General features: G+C 46.3%; 1 protein-coding gene across 1 annotated transcript; it reads left to right on the forward strand.

Annotated features, from left to right (window-relative positions):
* Window positions 1–715: 715 nt before the first annotated feature.
* LOC143936047 (DEP domain-containing mTOR-interacting protein-like) lies at window positions 716–15,999 on the forward strand. The gene is made up of 9 exons (XM_077460349.1): window positions 716–846; window positions 2,342–2,520; window positions 3,195–3,318; window positions 4,162–4,340; window positions 5,448–5,639; window positions 12,230–12,343; window positions 13,141–13,211; window positions 13,401–13,505; window positions 15,758–15,999. Exons 1-9 carry the CDS (start codon window positions 761–763, stop codon window positions 15,881–15,883), a joined length of 1,176 nt encoding a protein of 391 aa, XP_077316475.1. The 5' UTR covers window positions 716–760; the 3' UTR covers window positions 15,884–15,999.
* Window positions 16,000–16,389: the final 390 nt, after the last annotated feature.

The following is a 16,389-nucleotide window of genomic DNA, read 5'->3' on the forward strand; positions in this document are numbered from 1 at the left end:
AATTCTAACTTGACATATCAGGTGTTTGGCTTGCCAACCCTGCCCATTGAAGTCAATACGACTGCTGCAAACACTGGTCATGTAGTTGCAGAACTTTAATATAAAGTCCCCCCGTTGGGATTAAAAAAAAAAAACTGTAAATTGGCTCCAAACCCCCTCTAAAAAAAAAGCAATCTACTGCAGATCACTTTTCAGAGGGCGGTAGAGCCTGCTGCCCATGCCAGTGCACAATAAAGGCCAATGCGCCACACTGCACATACCATCAGATGGGTCTATTTGATAAGCAGGCATGGGCGGCTGACAACGTTTCCACTTATTATGAGACATTGATTAAATGTTGTGAGCATGAAACAGAAAGCGCTGTTACTGGCAGGATCTCCGGGTGAGAAGCTTTCACAAATGGAAAGGCCACCTCTAGCCTCCATGGGAAGTCCATGTGATGGGGTGACAACACAGGTGCACAATTGCAAGACAGGGACAGAGCGTTGTCACCCTATAACAGGAAGTGCCTGAACAAAGATCCCCATGGTGGGACCACCAGGGATTATTTTAGTGAAAGCTGCAGATCTGAAAGTGACATGAACGTGTTAAAGATAATTTTCTTGATTCGGATTAGTTTGGATCTCGGCCTCACCTGGTGCACACAGGTCTCTGGGAAGGTGAGTTAATTTAGGGAGGGGTGTAGACTGGATGACGAGTGAAAGGAGCACCTAGAAGAAGGTGGAGTGCTGGTGCCCCCCATGTGAGAGGTAGGGTCAGAATGGAATTGCTTAGCGCTAGTCTGGAGAAGAAAGCCGAGAAATTCCAGAAAGAGATTGAGGTCAGCCTGGCTGGAGAGCAGCTCAGGTGAGGGCAGGAACATGGGCTGAATGTCCTAAATATTTACTGATATTGTGGATTTGACTCATTATTCCACAAGTGGTCTCCTCCCTTATCAGATCCTGGCTACCCTATAGAAGGCTCTGTGGGCTTTGTAAGGTGAAAGCGCACATCCGTTAAGTCTAAAATCAAAACTTTTTATTCTTTGTCATTCTGATCCGGCTGATGTGTTGGTGGTCATTTGGTGTATCCAGCCTGGTCATCCATTGTTCAGCATTGATTGACTGGGGTTAAGCATAATGTGTTGGGGGGGGTAAACTGTACGTACTTTGATGGGGTCTGTGGCGGTATTGTAACACTGTCCATGCGGTGGTGGGGATCTGGGGGCTTGCAGATCATTATAGTGCTGCCCATGCTTTGGGTAACCTGGAGGTCCTATAATGCTGTCCATGTGCTGGTGGGGATTTGGGGGGGGGGGTGTTGGGTCTAACACTGTCCATGTATTTGGGGCTTTAGAGGTTCTAACACCCGGGTCCATGTATTGGTGGGGATTTGGAGGCCAACGGGTTCTATATTACTATCCATGTGGCTGTGGTGGTGATTCTAGATCGCTGTCCATGTGGAGGTCCTAGATCGCTGGCCATGTGGAGGTCCTAGATCGCTGGCCATGTGGAGGTCCTAGGTCGCTGGCCATGTGGTGGTCTGTGGAGGTCCTAGGTCGCTGGCCATGTGGTGGTCTGTGGAGGTCCTAGATCGCTGGCCATGTGGTGGTCTGTGGAGGTCCTAGATCGCTGGCCATGTGGTGGCCATGTGGAGGTCCTAGGTCGCTGGCCATGTGGAGGTCCTAGGTCGCTGGCCATGTGGAGGTCCTAGGTCGCTGGCCATGTGGAGGTCCTAGGTCGCTGGCCATGTGGAGGTCCTAGGTCGCTGGCCATGTGGTGGTCTGTGGAAGACCTAGGTCGCTGGCCATGTGGTGGTCTGTGGAGGTCCTAGATCGCTGGCCATGTGGAGGTCCTAGATCGCTGGCCATGTGGTGGTCTGTGGAAGACCTAGGTCGCTGGCCATGTGGTGGTCTGTGGAGGTCCTAGATCGCTGGCCATGTGGAGGTCCTAGGTCGCTGGCCATGTGGAGGTCCTAGGTCGCTGGCCATGTGGTGGTCTGTGGAAGACCTAGGTCGCTGGCCATGTGGTGGTCTGTGGAGGTCCTAGATCGCTGGCCATGTGGAGGTCCTAGATCGCTGGCCATGTGGAGGTCCTAGGTCGCTGGCCATGTGGTGGTCTGTGGAAGACCTAGGTCGCTGGCCATGTGGTGGTCTGTGGAGGTCCTAGGTCGCTGGCCATGTGGAGGTCCTAGATCGCTGTCCATGTGGTGGTCTGTGGTGGTCCTAGATCGCTGCCCATGTGGTGGTCTGTGGAGGATCTATATGGCTATCTAGGTGGTGATGACGTGTGGAAGTTCCATAACGCTGGCCATGCATTTGTGGGAATCTAGACGTTATAAATGGCGCTCTTGTGTATTTTAGGCTGCGTCTGCACAATGCAAAGCAGATACGAAACCGAATCAACAACATGTTCACCTACCCAAGCTCCTTTACGGCAAAGGATGTTGTTACTTGGCTGATCGACTACAAGGAGGCTCCAGACAGAGAGACTGCCGTGAATATAATGCAGAAGTTCATGGAACACAACATCATTCATCACGGTGAGTCTTCTGCTTTGGTTTGTGAAGGCAAAATCTGAAATTGATTGCAAGCGCTCAGATATTTAGCGCAGAACAGGCTGTATCCTTAGCTAACCCCTCCATGCAGCATTCAGGAGTCAGTCTAGTCTCAGGAGAAGCAGATTCTTTTACTCCTTTATGGAACGGTAGCTCTTCCTGGAGAAGTTGACCAGGTCAGACTAAAGGTTTTATGTCTATGCTACATGTATCCTACTTCCAGCCAAAGTACATTTTTTAATCTGCAACAGATTGCAGATGGGTTAATATTTTTCTTGGTATTTATATCTGCTTGTGGCCCCCGTTGGGGAGCTCACCCTCGTCACCCATAGAAGAAATGAGTAGAGTGGGTTTTGCTGGGACATGAAAGTGCAGACCATGCCTCCCTTTACTAGAAAGGTGTCTGTTGGGAGAGATTTACCAAAACTTCCTTGATTTGTAAAATGAACTTTAGATTTACCACATCCATGTTGCACAAGAACCTACCCAACTAGCCAATAAGGCAGGTGCTTATGTGATGATACAACAAGGTGGCATGGTGTAAAGTCAGCTTGAGCTTCCTGGCTGGTGATCAGATCTAAATTTCCAATTGGTTGCCATTGTACTTTGCTCTGTCGTCTTCTGGTTTATGTCACGCTTTCGCTTTTTCCTGACTGCAGTATGTGACCAGCACTCCACCTTTAAAGATTCCAAATTGCTGTACCGCTTCCGAAATGATGATGGCACTTTATCGCCCACCACAGAGACGCGGCTTATGACCCGAAGCAAGCGGATCTACGAGATGTGAGTACCCAACCAAGACTGGGATATCTATTTTCATATACTGAATTTCTGGGGGAGAGGGGAGTTGGGTTCACTGGTGGGTTCAGCAGTGTCTGTGCCCCCCCCCTCCCCCCAAAATAAATGCATCAACCTTCATTGACGGCGCTCCTTGAGGCAATGAATGAATGAAATACTTGTATAGCGCACAATGCGAACTGAATCACCTCCAGGCGCTGAAGCCCTTTGGTGTAGAGTTTCTTGCCTATAGTTTGTGTCCATTTTTGAGTATTAAAAGGGTCCCTAGCTGTTCTTGAACTGTTCCTTGCAGTACCTATCCTCTACCACAAGATGTCCTCTGTTTTTCAAGTTGGAAGATTCTCAACCTCCGAAGGGAAGCTTGAATCCAGAGTTGGGCTTTTGATATTGGAGAAAGGAAGGGTTAGAGCCCCTGTTAGGGTCATTGCTGTCTGTTCTGCGCTCACAGGGGAGATTCAACCTCTGTGTTCTACCAGGCAATGTCATTAAAATAAAGTTTGAGATTGAAAATGTCACCATGAGGGGGGGAGTGATGGGGAAAGGGTGCCTGGTTGGGGTAATGGGGGAGGAAGGGTGCTGGGGGGTTGGGGCTAGGAATGAGGGAGAGTATGTGGGGGTGATGGGGAGGCAGAAAGGTGCCTGGTGGGAGTAATGGGGAGAAAGGGTAGGGGGGAGGGCAATGGAGAGTAAGAAGGGTGCCTATGGGGGGCAGTGGGGAGGAAGGATGCCGGGGGGGTGCTTAGGGGGAGCAATTGAGGCTCCCACACTGGTAGGACAATGGTTGCCCCACCACCTGCTCTTGTCATACTGTTGCCCTGCTTTCCCCAGGATGACGAGCCAGGAAGATTCCATTCTGAAGGTGCGGGAGGAGGGCTCAAAGCGGTACAGGAGAACGTTTCTTGGCTCCCAGATGTTGGACTGGTTAATTAAACATGCTTTGGTGACCGGGAGACTTGAAGGAGAAACGCTGTGCCGTGGCATGTTGGAACAAGGGATTATTCAGCCTGGTGCGTTCCCAGAATGTATTTCTGCTCTCTAACCTGGGCATACATGGTGCAATCTAATTGTACGTTCTCTTAGATTTCCTGCCCACTCGAGTGCATGGTACTGCCTGATTAAAGTGATTGTAAAGGCAGACTGTAGTGTTTTGTTTTTTGTAGTGTTTTGTTTTTTGTAGTGTTTTGTTTTTTGTAGTGTTTTGTTTTTTGTAGTGTTTTGTTTTTTGTAGTGTTTTGTTTTTTGTAGTGTTTTGTTTTTTGTAGTGTTTTGTTTTTTGTAGTGTTTTTTGTTTTTTGTAGTGTTTTGTTTTTTGTAGTGTTTTGTTTTTTGTAGTGTTTTGTTTTTTGTAGTGTTTTGTTTTTTGTAGTGTTTTGTTTTTTGTAGTGTTTTGTGTGTTTTTTAATTTTTTTTTTTTTTGTTTGATTTTTAAATCTTGCTACATTCTGTGCATGAAGAAGAAAGGGGGGGGGGGGACCCTGTGTGCAGTAGCCCCTTAGCTGAGACGCAGCAGCACCACCATTGGCTCCCGCTGCTGTCAGTCAGTTGGCCAATCGGTAGAGAGTGTGTGGAGCCGGGCCACACAGCTGTGTCGGAATGGCTCTGCTACGGTGCCCCCATAGCATGCTGTTTGCTGTGGGGGTGCTCAATAAGAGGGAGGGCCCAGGAGCACAGAAGAGGGACCCGAGAAGAGAAGGATCTAGGCTGCCCTCTGCAAAACCACTACACAGAGCAGGTGAGTTTAACATATTTATTTTTAAAGCAAAGATTTTAGTATCGCTTTAACTGTTTCAGCGAAGACTAGAATGGAATTGGTAAGAATCCTGTATAATGTACCCATTTGGGGGCAATGGGCTGCTTCTGGTGGCTGGTCTTGTGATCGGTGACAAGGCGTTAGTCGCATGGTTCCCGCTAAAATAAACTGCAGGAGGTGACTTCCAGGCAAACATTAGAGCACCTTTTTGTTGCTGTGGGGGGGGGGGGGGGTGGAAAATAAAAATATAATAATAATTCACTGGTATAGGGCAGACAATGAAAGGTGACCACATTTGAAAATACAAGACCACGCTTTTATCTGCTTGTTTAGAAAATGTCTGACTATTACTTTATTATTTCAGTGAATGGTCACTATCACTTCTCGGACTCCAATCGGGTGTACCAGTTCTGTATTAATTTCCGCCGCCGCAGGAAACTGATCGAGGTCCTAAATGAGTCCAATCCGTGGCTGGAGCCGATGCAGGAATCCCCGGACAGCCCCTTCTGTCTGCGCAAACTTGGGGCCGAACTCCCTCAAGGCAGCTTTGTATGTGGTAAGGACAGAACAGTTCTCTTCTCCCTGCGATCTTTTATTAGGAACACAAGAATTGTACCCTACACGCAATCGCTGCCTTCTGGTTGTACTTCATTTCTGTCAGCAGGTGGCAGCAAAGTACCAACTTTTATTTTCTTTTCCACTGGAGTATGTATGTATGGCATAACCCAATTTAATTTTTCTGTTTCAATATGTTTATTGAAAATTTCTAATAAACAAGAATAAACAAGACTACAATCTGCTCCTTGTGCGCCCTCGCAGGGGCTACAAAACGTGAATATGAAACCGAAGTGCAAACCATCACAGTATACTTATCAAAACACAAGAAGGGAAGGAAAAAGTGTAGGGAATGGTATCGAGACTGGCTCCAGTACCAAGCAACTCGTTCCTTATCGTTTCCGGAGGGCAAGCCCTTCTCCCACTACTCCCTCCTACGGGGGGCAGCAGTATTTGTTAGCAATGAGAGAGATTGGGCAATGGTCTGCTTGGCCGCTATAAATAAGTAGCCAGCTTTTGTTGAGGGCCTCGCAAACCAGGTACCGGGCAATGTAGAAGAGCTAGCTTAGCGTCCCTTCGGATCGTAAGGTGGAAGAGTGTCTGCAGCAAACCGAAAATCCTAGACTAGAATCCCACCAGCCTTGGGCAAGCCCACCATGTGTGCAGAACATCACCTCGCTGTCCACAGTTGCGGAAGCATCTGTCAGTACTCCCAGGGAAAGCCCGGGCTGTGCGGGCAGGTACCCAATACCATCGGAACATTACTTTATATGCAGCCTCTAGGGTATTTGTGTTGAACGAGCATTTGGCGACCGTTTTCCAGGCCCTGCTCCAGTCCTCTGGGTCTACTGGGGCCTGAAGGTCCTTTTCCTATTGAGTCATATAAGAGAGGGGTGCTGATGGCGGGCGACCATTCAGAGAGGCATAAATGGCCGAAATAAGACCTGGGGACCCTGGGGCGTGCTGGCATGAATGTTCAAAAAAAGTTTTTTGGAAGGGGCAGGTGGACATGCGGCGCAACGTTGCAATCCAGTGCTTTAATTGGGTAAAGTGATAATGCTCATTAGCCGGCGCCTCATGCGTTTCCCGGATACTTTCCCAGGAGGGGAATAAGCGTGAGGAAAGAAAATTTTGGACTCGTGGGAAGCCATGTGAGGACCACCAGGAGAATGCCTGGGGCTCCTCCAGACCCGGGGGGAAGAGAGGGTTATGAGTGATGGGAAGTAGGGGTAGAAAGGGGGACATCAGATTACTGGAATAGCAAACTGAGTCCCACACCTGCAGACCATGGAGCAGCATGGGGCTTAGGGAGGCCAATTTAATTTTTCATATAGTTTCTTCATGCTTCTACTAGCTATTCTCAGTATCTCGATGTTGGCAAGTCTACAGTCAATGGAATTTAAATGCTTTAAAAATGGCCTTGCTTAGAAAGACGCTGACTCTCTTTTTAATCTACCTGTCTCCCTTAAAGTTAAAAAGGGTTCAGGAGTGAAAAAGCTGGCCTCGGCCATCACACGTTGCTGATTGCTGCTCTAAGCGATCATGTTGGCCTACTCGAGTGTTTCCACTTTCCATCCCAGCAGCATCTCATGGGACCTCCATCACCAAGGCGAGGATGATGAAAGCAAATCTGCCTCTTAGGGCTGCTTTGTATAATGTCGGGAAGGGTTAAAACCCATCATTTTTAATTTTTAAAATGTTTGTTTACTTTTTTCCTTACACTTGCTTGCCTTATTTTATTTTACTTTTTTGCTTGTTACCTGCAGGGGAGATACCCCTACATGTCAGTCCACAAGTCTTCACAGGAAGAAAACATTTAAGGTGGGCAAATTCCCATCAAAAATCGCCAAACAAATGTTACATTGGATGATTTCCCCCCCCCTTACTACTAGTACTGGTGACTCAATTTAACCTTTTATTATACAGTAAAACCTTGGATTGCGAGCATAATTCTTTCAGGAAACTGCTTCTAATCCAAAGCACTTGTATATCAAAGCAAATTTCCCCTTCAATACCTTAGAGGGCGTCATGACGTCCTTGACTTTGTGAGGGGATATCTGAATGATGCCTGTGGCTACAGGCATCATTCAGATATCATTCTTTCCAGCCGGCGAGTCTGTGCATGATAAGAACGATCATGGTGGCAGTTCCGCCGCTTGATCGTTATAGGCGACCTCCCCGGTCCCATCAGGGGCTTCTCCGGACTCTCCTGTGCCATCGGGGGCCCGGAGAAAGAATCGGCCTGGGCAGGATGATGACGATGGTGATTTCTGTTGACCACATAGTCACCAGTTATCTCTATGACCGTCAGAGGCCTGGGCGCGACGTTGTGACGTCGCGCCCGGGTTCCCGGAAGTAAACAAAGCCACAATTGTGGCTGTCGGCATGAGATCAGTGGATTCCCCCCCACGATCTCATGCTTTCCAGCCTGGAGGAGAGGTGTGGTCTTATTGACCCTGCATCTCTCCATAAAGAGGACCTGTCGCAATAGATTCCTATTACAAGGGATGTTTGCATTCCTTGTAATAGGAATAAAAGTGTAAAAATATAAGAAAATTTAATGTAAAATGCCCCTGTCCAGGGTAGCTCGCTTTCAGAAGCGAACGCACATATGTAAACGCCATTCAAACCACACATGTGAGGTATCGCCACATGCGTTAGTGTGTGTAACAATTCTAGCACTAGACCTCCTGTAAACGTTTTTCAAATCGATGCTTATGGAGGTTTTTAAGTACTGGCGCCATGAGTGTGCGCAACTTTAAAGTGTGACATGTTGGGTATCTATTTACTTGGCGTAACATCTTTCATGTTCTACAAAAAAAAAATGGGCTAACTTTACTGTTTTTAATTCATTAAACCGTATTCCTCCCCCCCCCCCCCCCCCCAAAAAAAGGCAATTGAAAAATTATTGCGCAAATATCATGCAAGATAAAAAGTGGAAGTGACTGCCACTTTATTCCCTAGGATGTCTGCTAAAAAAGTGTGTTTTGGTTCTGAGTAATTTTTCTAGCAAAAAAAGATGATTTTTAGGAGAGTGCAATACCAGTGCCAGAATAGGTCTGGTATTGAAGTGGATAAGAAATAATGAGCAAGAGATTCGTTCCACAGCTATTTATTATTGGGTCTTTCAGTTTATAGTCCATGTAAAAAGATTATAGCAATGTGGTAGGTTGTGTAACCATAAAGTGTCTTTTCACTCCACAAGGGGATTAGAAGTAAAATCCAGCAGGAGCTACAGAGTATAAAAAAGAGAAGAGAGGCGCCTCTAAGTGTAGCAATATGGTTACATTTAATGAAGGTACAACACTTAGCAACTCACATGGTTAATACAGGCACATCTAAGTATGGAGGCATCTGGGGTGAAGCTGTCCGCATAAATCTTCTGCACCGCCGGCTCTCGCCACTGTCTGCAATCGTGACTACCCTGCAGTAGAGCGATTGACGCACTCGTAGAGTGCAGCGTGGCAGGGATGATGCTGGTGGTGAGGGCCTATCCAGAATTAAGAGGGCAGTGCAGGGTTGGGTTTACAGCTTGCAGTCCAACCAAAAGTGACGGTTCTGTCAGCCGGAGCGCCTGTCGTGGTCGGAGGTAGAAGGGAAGCTGTCGCCACGATGGGATCAATCGCCTTTACCAGGGACCACAGTGAGTAACTGAAGCAAGTACCGGAGCAGTATTCTCGCTGGGCATGGTGGAGAATCTGGAGACTTCAGGTGGTGATCAAGTCAGGGACCCAACCAGCGGAGGAGATGCTTGCAGAGCAGCCTTGTGAGTTAAGCCAGGGACCGAGCCGGTTAGCAGGGGTGAAGCTTGAGGAGTATCTGGAGTGCCAAGCTAGGGACCCAGCATGGAAGCGTGGGGGACGCTTGAGGGAGATGCCACTGCAAAAGCCTTGAGGAGCTCATGGGATTCAGAGTGAGACTAGGGGCTGAAGAACTACAAGTAGATATTATCGTGAAGCTGAGAGAACTGTTGATCTTTGTTAGGAACTGTTAAATACAGTTACCATAAGAGACGGCAATCCTGGACATGCTGAAGTAGCACCTTGCTGGGGCTTCTCCCTGTATGGCTGTCCTCATATTGAAGTCTCAGAGTCTGCCAAATGAATTTGCAACTACTCATGGGTGTCCTGGCCCTAACCCTCTTTCCCTTCAAAATATAAAAAGGACTGTTAAAAGAAATAAAACCCCTTTTACATCCAGCAAGTCTGGCGCCCAATGACTTTCACCACCTTTGCACCCACGATGCCTCACAATGCACCACATATTGAAGGATGTCAGCTATCTTTTTAACCTCTTCCAGTCTGAGAACCTTCAAGGCTAAAGACTTTGCTACACTCAGTTGTGACATGACGCTACTTGTATATCAAGACATCGCTTGTTTATCAAGTCAAACTTTATTACATTTTGCTTGTCTTGCAAAACGCACTCAAACCAAAGGTTTTACTGTACTTGACTTTGTTTCCTGGTGACCATTGTCATGAGCCAGAAGGTGGACAGCAACGGGGGGGGGGGGGGGGGGGGAACTCCTCTGGGGTTCTAGCCCTACCCTAAACAAAACTAATGTTTTGACCTGTTATATTGATCAACATAACTTTGATCACCCCTCCTAATATTGAGTAGGTGCCCTCTTTGCTCCATAAACGGCCCTGACCAGCCCAGGCATGGACTCTTGCTAGACCTCTGAAGGTATGCTGTATCTGGCACCATGCCATCGGTAGCATATTCTTTAACGCTCGGTTTACACCTTGGCATTTTTATAGCCCATCAGGGCTGCTGTGCCTGCGTTTCCCCAAAAAGGTGCATGCACCTTTTCTAAAACTCGGCTGCAGGGAAATTTTATATTTATTTTCCATGCGATTTCACTGCGGTTCCCGCACCTACAAGCAAGCTGGGATGTGTAGGGCCCCAATGCGTCTCTTACCCTGTTTCCCCTAAAATAAGACCTAGTGTGATTGTCGGTGATAGCTGCAATAAAAGCCCTACCCCCCAAATAAGCCCTAGTTTAAAGTCCTTGTAGGTCTTCTTTTCAGGGTAGGGCTTATTTTTGAGGAAAGAGTAGGGCTTATTTGGGTGGTAGGGCTTGCATTGCAGCCAACACCGACAATCACGCTAGGTCTTATTTTAGGGGAAACTGGGTAGGAGCAATGTGTTTTTAACTCTTGGTGTGGGAATTGCTGTGATTCCTGCAGCCACACATGGGTGTGAACCTGCCATAAGTTGTGAGGTGGAGTCTCCATGGGTTGGACTTTGTCTTTCCAGTACATTCCTCAGATGGTCACTTGGATTGAGATCTGGAGAATTTGGAGGCAAAGTCAACACCTCAAGCTTGCAGTGTTCTTCAAACCATTCTTGCAGTGTGACCAGGTGCATTATCCTGCTGAGGCCACTGCCATCAGGAAATGCTGTTTCCATGAAGGGGTGTACTTGGTCACCAATGTTTTTAGGTAGGCGGTACATGTCAAAATACCATCCACATAAATGGCAGGAGCCAAGGTTTCCCAGCAGAATATTACCGAAAACATCACACTGCTGCATCCGGCTTGCTTCCTTCCCATACTCCATCCTGGTGCCCTCTCTTCCCCTGGTAAGTGACTTGCATACCCACCATCCACATGATGTAAAAGAAAATGTGATTTCTCAGACCAGGCCACCTTCTTCCATTACTCCATGGTTCAGTCTTGATGCTCACATCCCCATTGTAGGCACTTTTGGCCATGGACATGGGTCAGCATGGGCATCCTGACCAGTCTGTGGCTACATAGCCCCATACACAACAACAAACCACAATGCCTTTTTATTTTATTTTTTATTTATTTTTTCCTCTTCCAAACATGACTACAGGGATGTTCCCTTGTTGCCTATTATCCCCAGGGCCGTTTTTAAAGCAGGGCAAAAGGGGCAGCTGCTCTGGGCCCAGGTCATTGTTGTGGGGCCCAAAGCAGCTGCCTCATACTTGCAACTATCCTGGTTTAAATTTACTCATCCCTTTTTAGTCCTGTGCTGTGTCCCAATATCTCAGTGTGAAGTGCTGCTGCTAATGCTGCCCAGCTCTGCCCTATTGTTGTGTAAAGATGACTCACCTGCAGACCCTGTGTTACATGTGAATTACGGGCATTCATATGTAAATAGGGGCATTCGGCGGCATTGATATGTATATCAGGCCCCCCTGAGGTCATATCCACAGTTATCTCTGTTAACCAATCAACAAGCAGAAATCATGTACTGTAACCTCTAGCAACTAATTAGTGAGCCGTAAACTCTAGCAACCAGGCAGTGAGTGGTAAGGATACACTGTAACCTCTGGCAACTAATCGCAATGGCTAACTGATTTTGAGTCTAGCTGCTATTTATTGTATGTCTCAAGCAGGTGGAGAGCAAAACTGCATGGGGGGGGGAGGCCCCAAGAAAAGTTTTGCTCAGGGTCCAATCAATATTAAAGACAGCCCTGAATATCCCACCAATTTTCAGATGCCATTGAAACAAGAAGATTATCAATGTCTCTCGCTTTTACCTGCCATTGGTCATAAAGTTATGGCTGATCAGTTTATGTAGCTATATAGAGCTAACTTTTTTTTTTTTTTTTTATCTCAGCGGGTGATCCAAAGCCTGAGCCTCCACCTCTGCCAAAAAGACCCAGCACTATGGGGTCGGAGTTCGGTTACAGTCTTTATTCGCCCCCCAAACCTGTTGCGTCACTCCCTTCAGGTGAGAACTGAAGTTTTATAGTGTGTTTTGTGTATAATTTTTTTTATTTATTTGCCACTCACTGGGTACCTAATATAAAACAGAAGAGCTCTCCATTAGATGGGTTTAAAATTGTGGCTTATCTAAGGAGGCTTTGGCGAGGTAGAAGACAACACTAGATTTTTAAAGTGGACTGGAGTCCGATCCAGATATATTACTTTACATATACTGTCGCTCCTGCTAGTGCTGAGGCTATTCCCTTCAAGTTGTGGGGTGACAACGCTTTGCCCTCTGATCTGTGCCTTTAGTCATCTTTTGAAGAACATCTTTGCATCCCCGGGTACACCCTAGAGCAGTGATGGCTAACCTTGGCACCCCAGATGTTTTGGAACTACATTTCCCATGATGCTCATCTACACAACAGAGTGCATGAGCATCATGGGAAATGTAATTCCAAAACATCTGGGGTGCCGAGGTTCACCATCACTGCGCTAGAGGCCTTGTCGGCTTTGTATGTGATTTATTGAGTTTTGTCTATAGATGGCCCATTCATATTCTAAAAACTTGACCCGTGAAGCTTGATGACCTTAAAAAATGTTAACAGCCCTTTTAATAACCAATTGGCAGGTGACACTGTAACCCAGCTGCTTAAAACGCAATGCGACAAAGTGAGGGTATGGTGCCTGACAGGGGTTAATTGCTCAAGACTGGTCAAACGGGATTAAAATTTAACAAATGGGACAACCCATGTGTTCAGTTCTAATTGGCCAGAATGAAATGCTTGTATGATATACTTAAGTAAATGTTCTCTGTCTTAGTGCTGAAGAAACCAGTGACACTGGAGGAGCTGTTGGCACCAGGAGCACCATATATTAAGAAGACGCTGAGTGTAAGTAGCTGGTGGGGATATTGTATATTGTCAGGCATTTATGTAGACCTGTGACGTTGCTGATGGATTCGCTCCTTAATCTATATGAAGTATCAAGATAGACGGGTATATATCTTAATAATTTTAAATATGGGTGGGGGTATTTTTTATAGATTTTTTTTTTTTTTTTTTTTTTTCCCACCACCCTAGATCAACGGTGATGCTGTTGGCTGGGGTTTTATAGTTCGTGGAACAGGTCCATGTCACATCCAGGCAGTCGATCCTACAGGACCAGCTGCTGCTGCTGGAGTCAAGGTACTGTGTGGATTCTGTTCTCATGTCCATCCTTAGGAATATTCAGGGGTGTGATGGTGACCCTTGTTGATCGGGTTGGTGTATGGTGGTAGCCTCTGTTGATGTAGGATGTATGATGCTGGTGTCTGATGATTGGGTTGGAGTATGGTGGTACTCTGAGTTTCTGTATGATGATGTCATTAGATTGGAGTATATTGCTGACCCCCTGTCTTGATGGTGTATGATGGTGTCCTCTGATTCTTGGGTTGGTGTATGGTTATGCTCTTAGTATGAACTTTTTTCGAATGATGCTGGTGACCCCGTTGTGTGATGGTGCCCTCTGATGTTCTCCTGGTTTCTGTATGATGGTGCTCTGTTGCTGATCTGATTGATATATGCCAGGGCCCTTGTGTGGTGGTGCTCTCTGATGTCTTAGTGGATTTATGATGGTGCTCTTACAGTATCTCACATTTTTGTAAATATTTTATTCTATCTTTTCATGTGACAACACTGAAGAAATGACACTTTGCTACAATGTAAAGTAGTGAGTGTACAGCTTGTATAACAGTGTAAATTTTCTGTCCCCTCAAAATAACTCAACACACAGCTATTAATGTCCAAACCGCTGGTAACAAAAGTGAGTACACCTCTAAGTGAAAATGTCCAAATTGGGCCCAAAGTGTCAATATATATTGTGTGGCCACCATTATTTTCCAGCACTGCCTTAACCCTCTTGGGCATGGAGTTCACTAGAGCTTCACAGGTCACCACTGGAATCCTCTTCCACTCCTCCATGATGACATCACAGAGCTGGTGGATGTTGGAGACCTTGCGCTCCTCCACCATCTGTTTGAGGGCCCTCGTAGGGTTTAGGTCTGGAGACATGCTTGGCCAGTCCATCACCTTTACCCTCAGCTTCTTTTAGCAAGGTTGGGGTCATTCTATTGGAATACTATCCTGTGGCCCAATCTTTGAAGGGGGGGGATCATGCTCTGCTTCAGTATGTCACAGTACATGTTGGCATTCATGGTTCCCTCAATGATCTGTAGCTCCCCAGTGCCGGCAGCACTCATGCAGCCCCAGACCATGACACTCCCACCACCATGCCTGACTTTAGGCAAGAGACACTTGTCTTTGTACTCATCACCTGGTTGCTGCCACATACGCTTCACACCATCTGAACCAAATAAGTTTATCTTGGTCTCATCAGACCACAGGACATGAATCCAGTAATCAATGTCCTTAGTCTGCTTGTCTTCAGCAAACAGTTTGCCAGCTTTCTTGTGCATCTTTAGAAGTGGCTTCCTTCTGGGAGGACAGCCATGCAGACCAATTTGATTCCATGTACGGCGTATGGTCTGAGCACTGATGGGCTGACCCCCCCCCCCCCCCAGCCCTTGAACCTCTGCCACAATGCTGGCAGCACTCGTATATCCATTTCACAAAGACAACCTCTGGATATGACACTGGGCACATGCACTAAGCTTTGGTCGACCATAGAATCTGTCCTGTTAAACTGCTGTGGTCTTGGCCACCGTGCTGCAGCTCAGTTTCAGGGTCTTGGCAATCTTCTTGTAGCCTAGGGCAGTGATGGCGAACCCCAGATGTTTTGGAACTACATTTCCCATGATGCTCATGCACTCTGCAGTGTAGTTGAGCATCATGGGGAAATTGTAGTTCCAAAACATCTGGGGTGCCAAGGTTCGCCATCTTTATGTAGGGCAACTTTTATTTTATTTTCCAGATCCTCTTTTTTTTTTTTTTTTTTTTATCTATCATGAGGTGCCATGTTGAACTTCCAGTGACCAGTAAGAGTGTGATGACACCAAATTTCACGCCTGCTCCCCATTCACACCTGAGACCTTGTAACATGAGTCGCATGACGCCAGGGAGGGAAATGGCTAATTGGGCCCAATTTGGGACATTTTCACTTAGGGGTGTTCTCCCGTTTGCCAGCGGTTTAGACATTAATGGCTGTGTGTTGAGTTATTTTGAGGGAGCAGCAAATTTACACTGTTATACAAGCTGTACACTCACTACTTTACATTGTAGCCAAGTGTCATTTCTTCAGTGTTGTCACATGAAAAGATAGAATAAAATATTTACAAAAATGTGAGCGATGTACTCACTTTTGTGAGATGCTGTGTGATGACCCCTGTTGAATGATGTGCTCTGTTGATGATCGGGTCAGATAATATATGCTGGGTGACACTGTTGTGTGATTTGTGCCCGCCGATGTTCTGGTTAGTGTACGATTGTGCTCTCTTGTTCAGATACGCCAGTTTATCCTATCGGTTAATGAGATCGACTGTCTTGACCTGGAATACCGTGCCATCTACAACCATATTGTGGCCGGTCCAAGGAAGCTCATCCTTGAGGTTCTGGAGCCCATCGACTGACTTGAAAGCTTCTCCTGGCTAATCTCTTCCAATGTACCTTTATTGAATGTTCTGTTTTTTATCAAAGATGAAATTCACCAAATGACAGAAATAAAGTTTTTCACATTTCTGTATAATGTGGTGTCATGATTTGTCAAGGGGGTGTGAATCATTATTTTTATTAATTTTTTATATTTATTGATTTTTTTTTTTTTTTTTCTTTATGTATTCATTTATACAGTGCCTTTTGAAAAAGTATTCATACCCCTTGATATTTTCCACTTGTACAAATATGTGAAGTGTGGCATGCGTTTGTTTTCAGCCCCCTTGAGTCCATACTTTTTGTAGAATCACCTTTTTGCTGCAATTACAGCCCCAGTCTCAAGTCTTTTGCAGACTATACCAGGTTTTCCTCTAAGATTGCTCTGTATTTGGCTCCATCCATCTTCCCATCAACTCTGACCAGCTTCCCTGTTTAAGAAAAGCATCCCTACAATGGGATATGGCCACCGCCATGTTTCACAGTG

The sequence above is a fragment of the Lithobates pipiens genome, unplaced genomic scaffold (genome assembly GCF_037356315.1).
Source record: "Lithobates pipiens isolate NorthernLeopardFrog02 unplaced genomic scaffold, aLitPip1_a1.2 Scaffold_28, whole genome shotgun sequence".
NCBI lineage: Eukaryota > Metazoa > Chordata > Amphibia > Anura > Ranidae > Lithobates > Lithobates pipiens.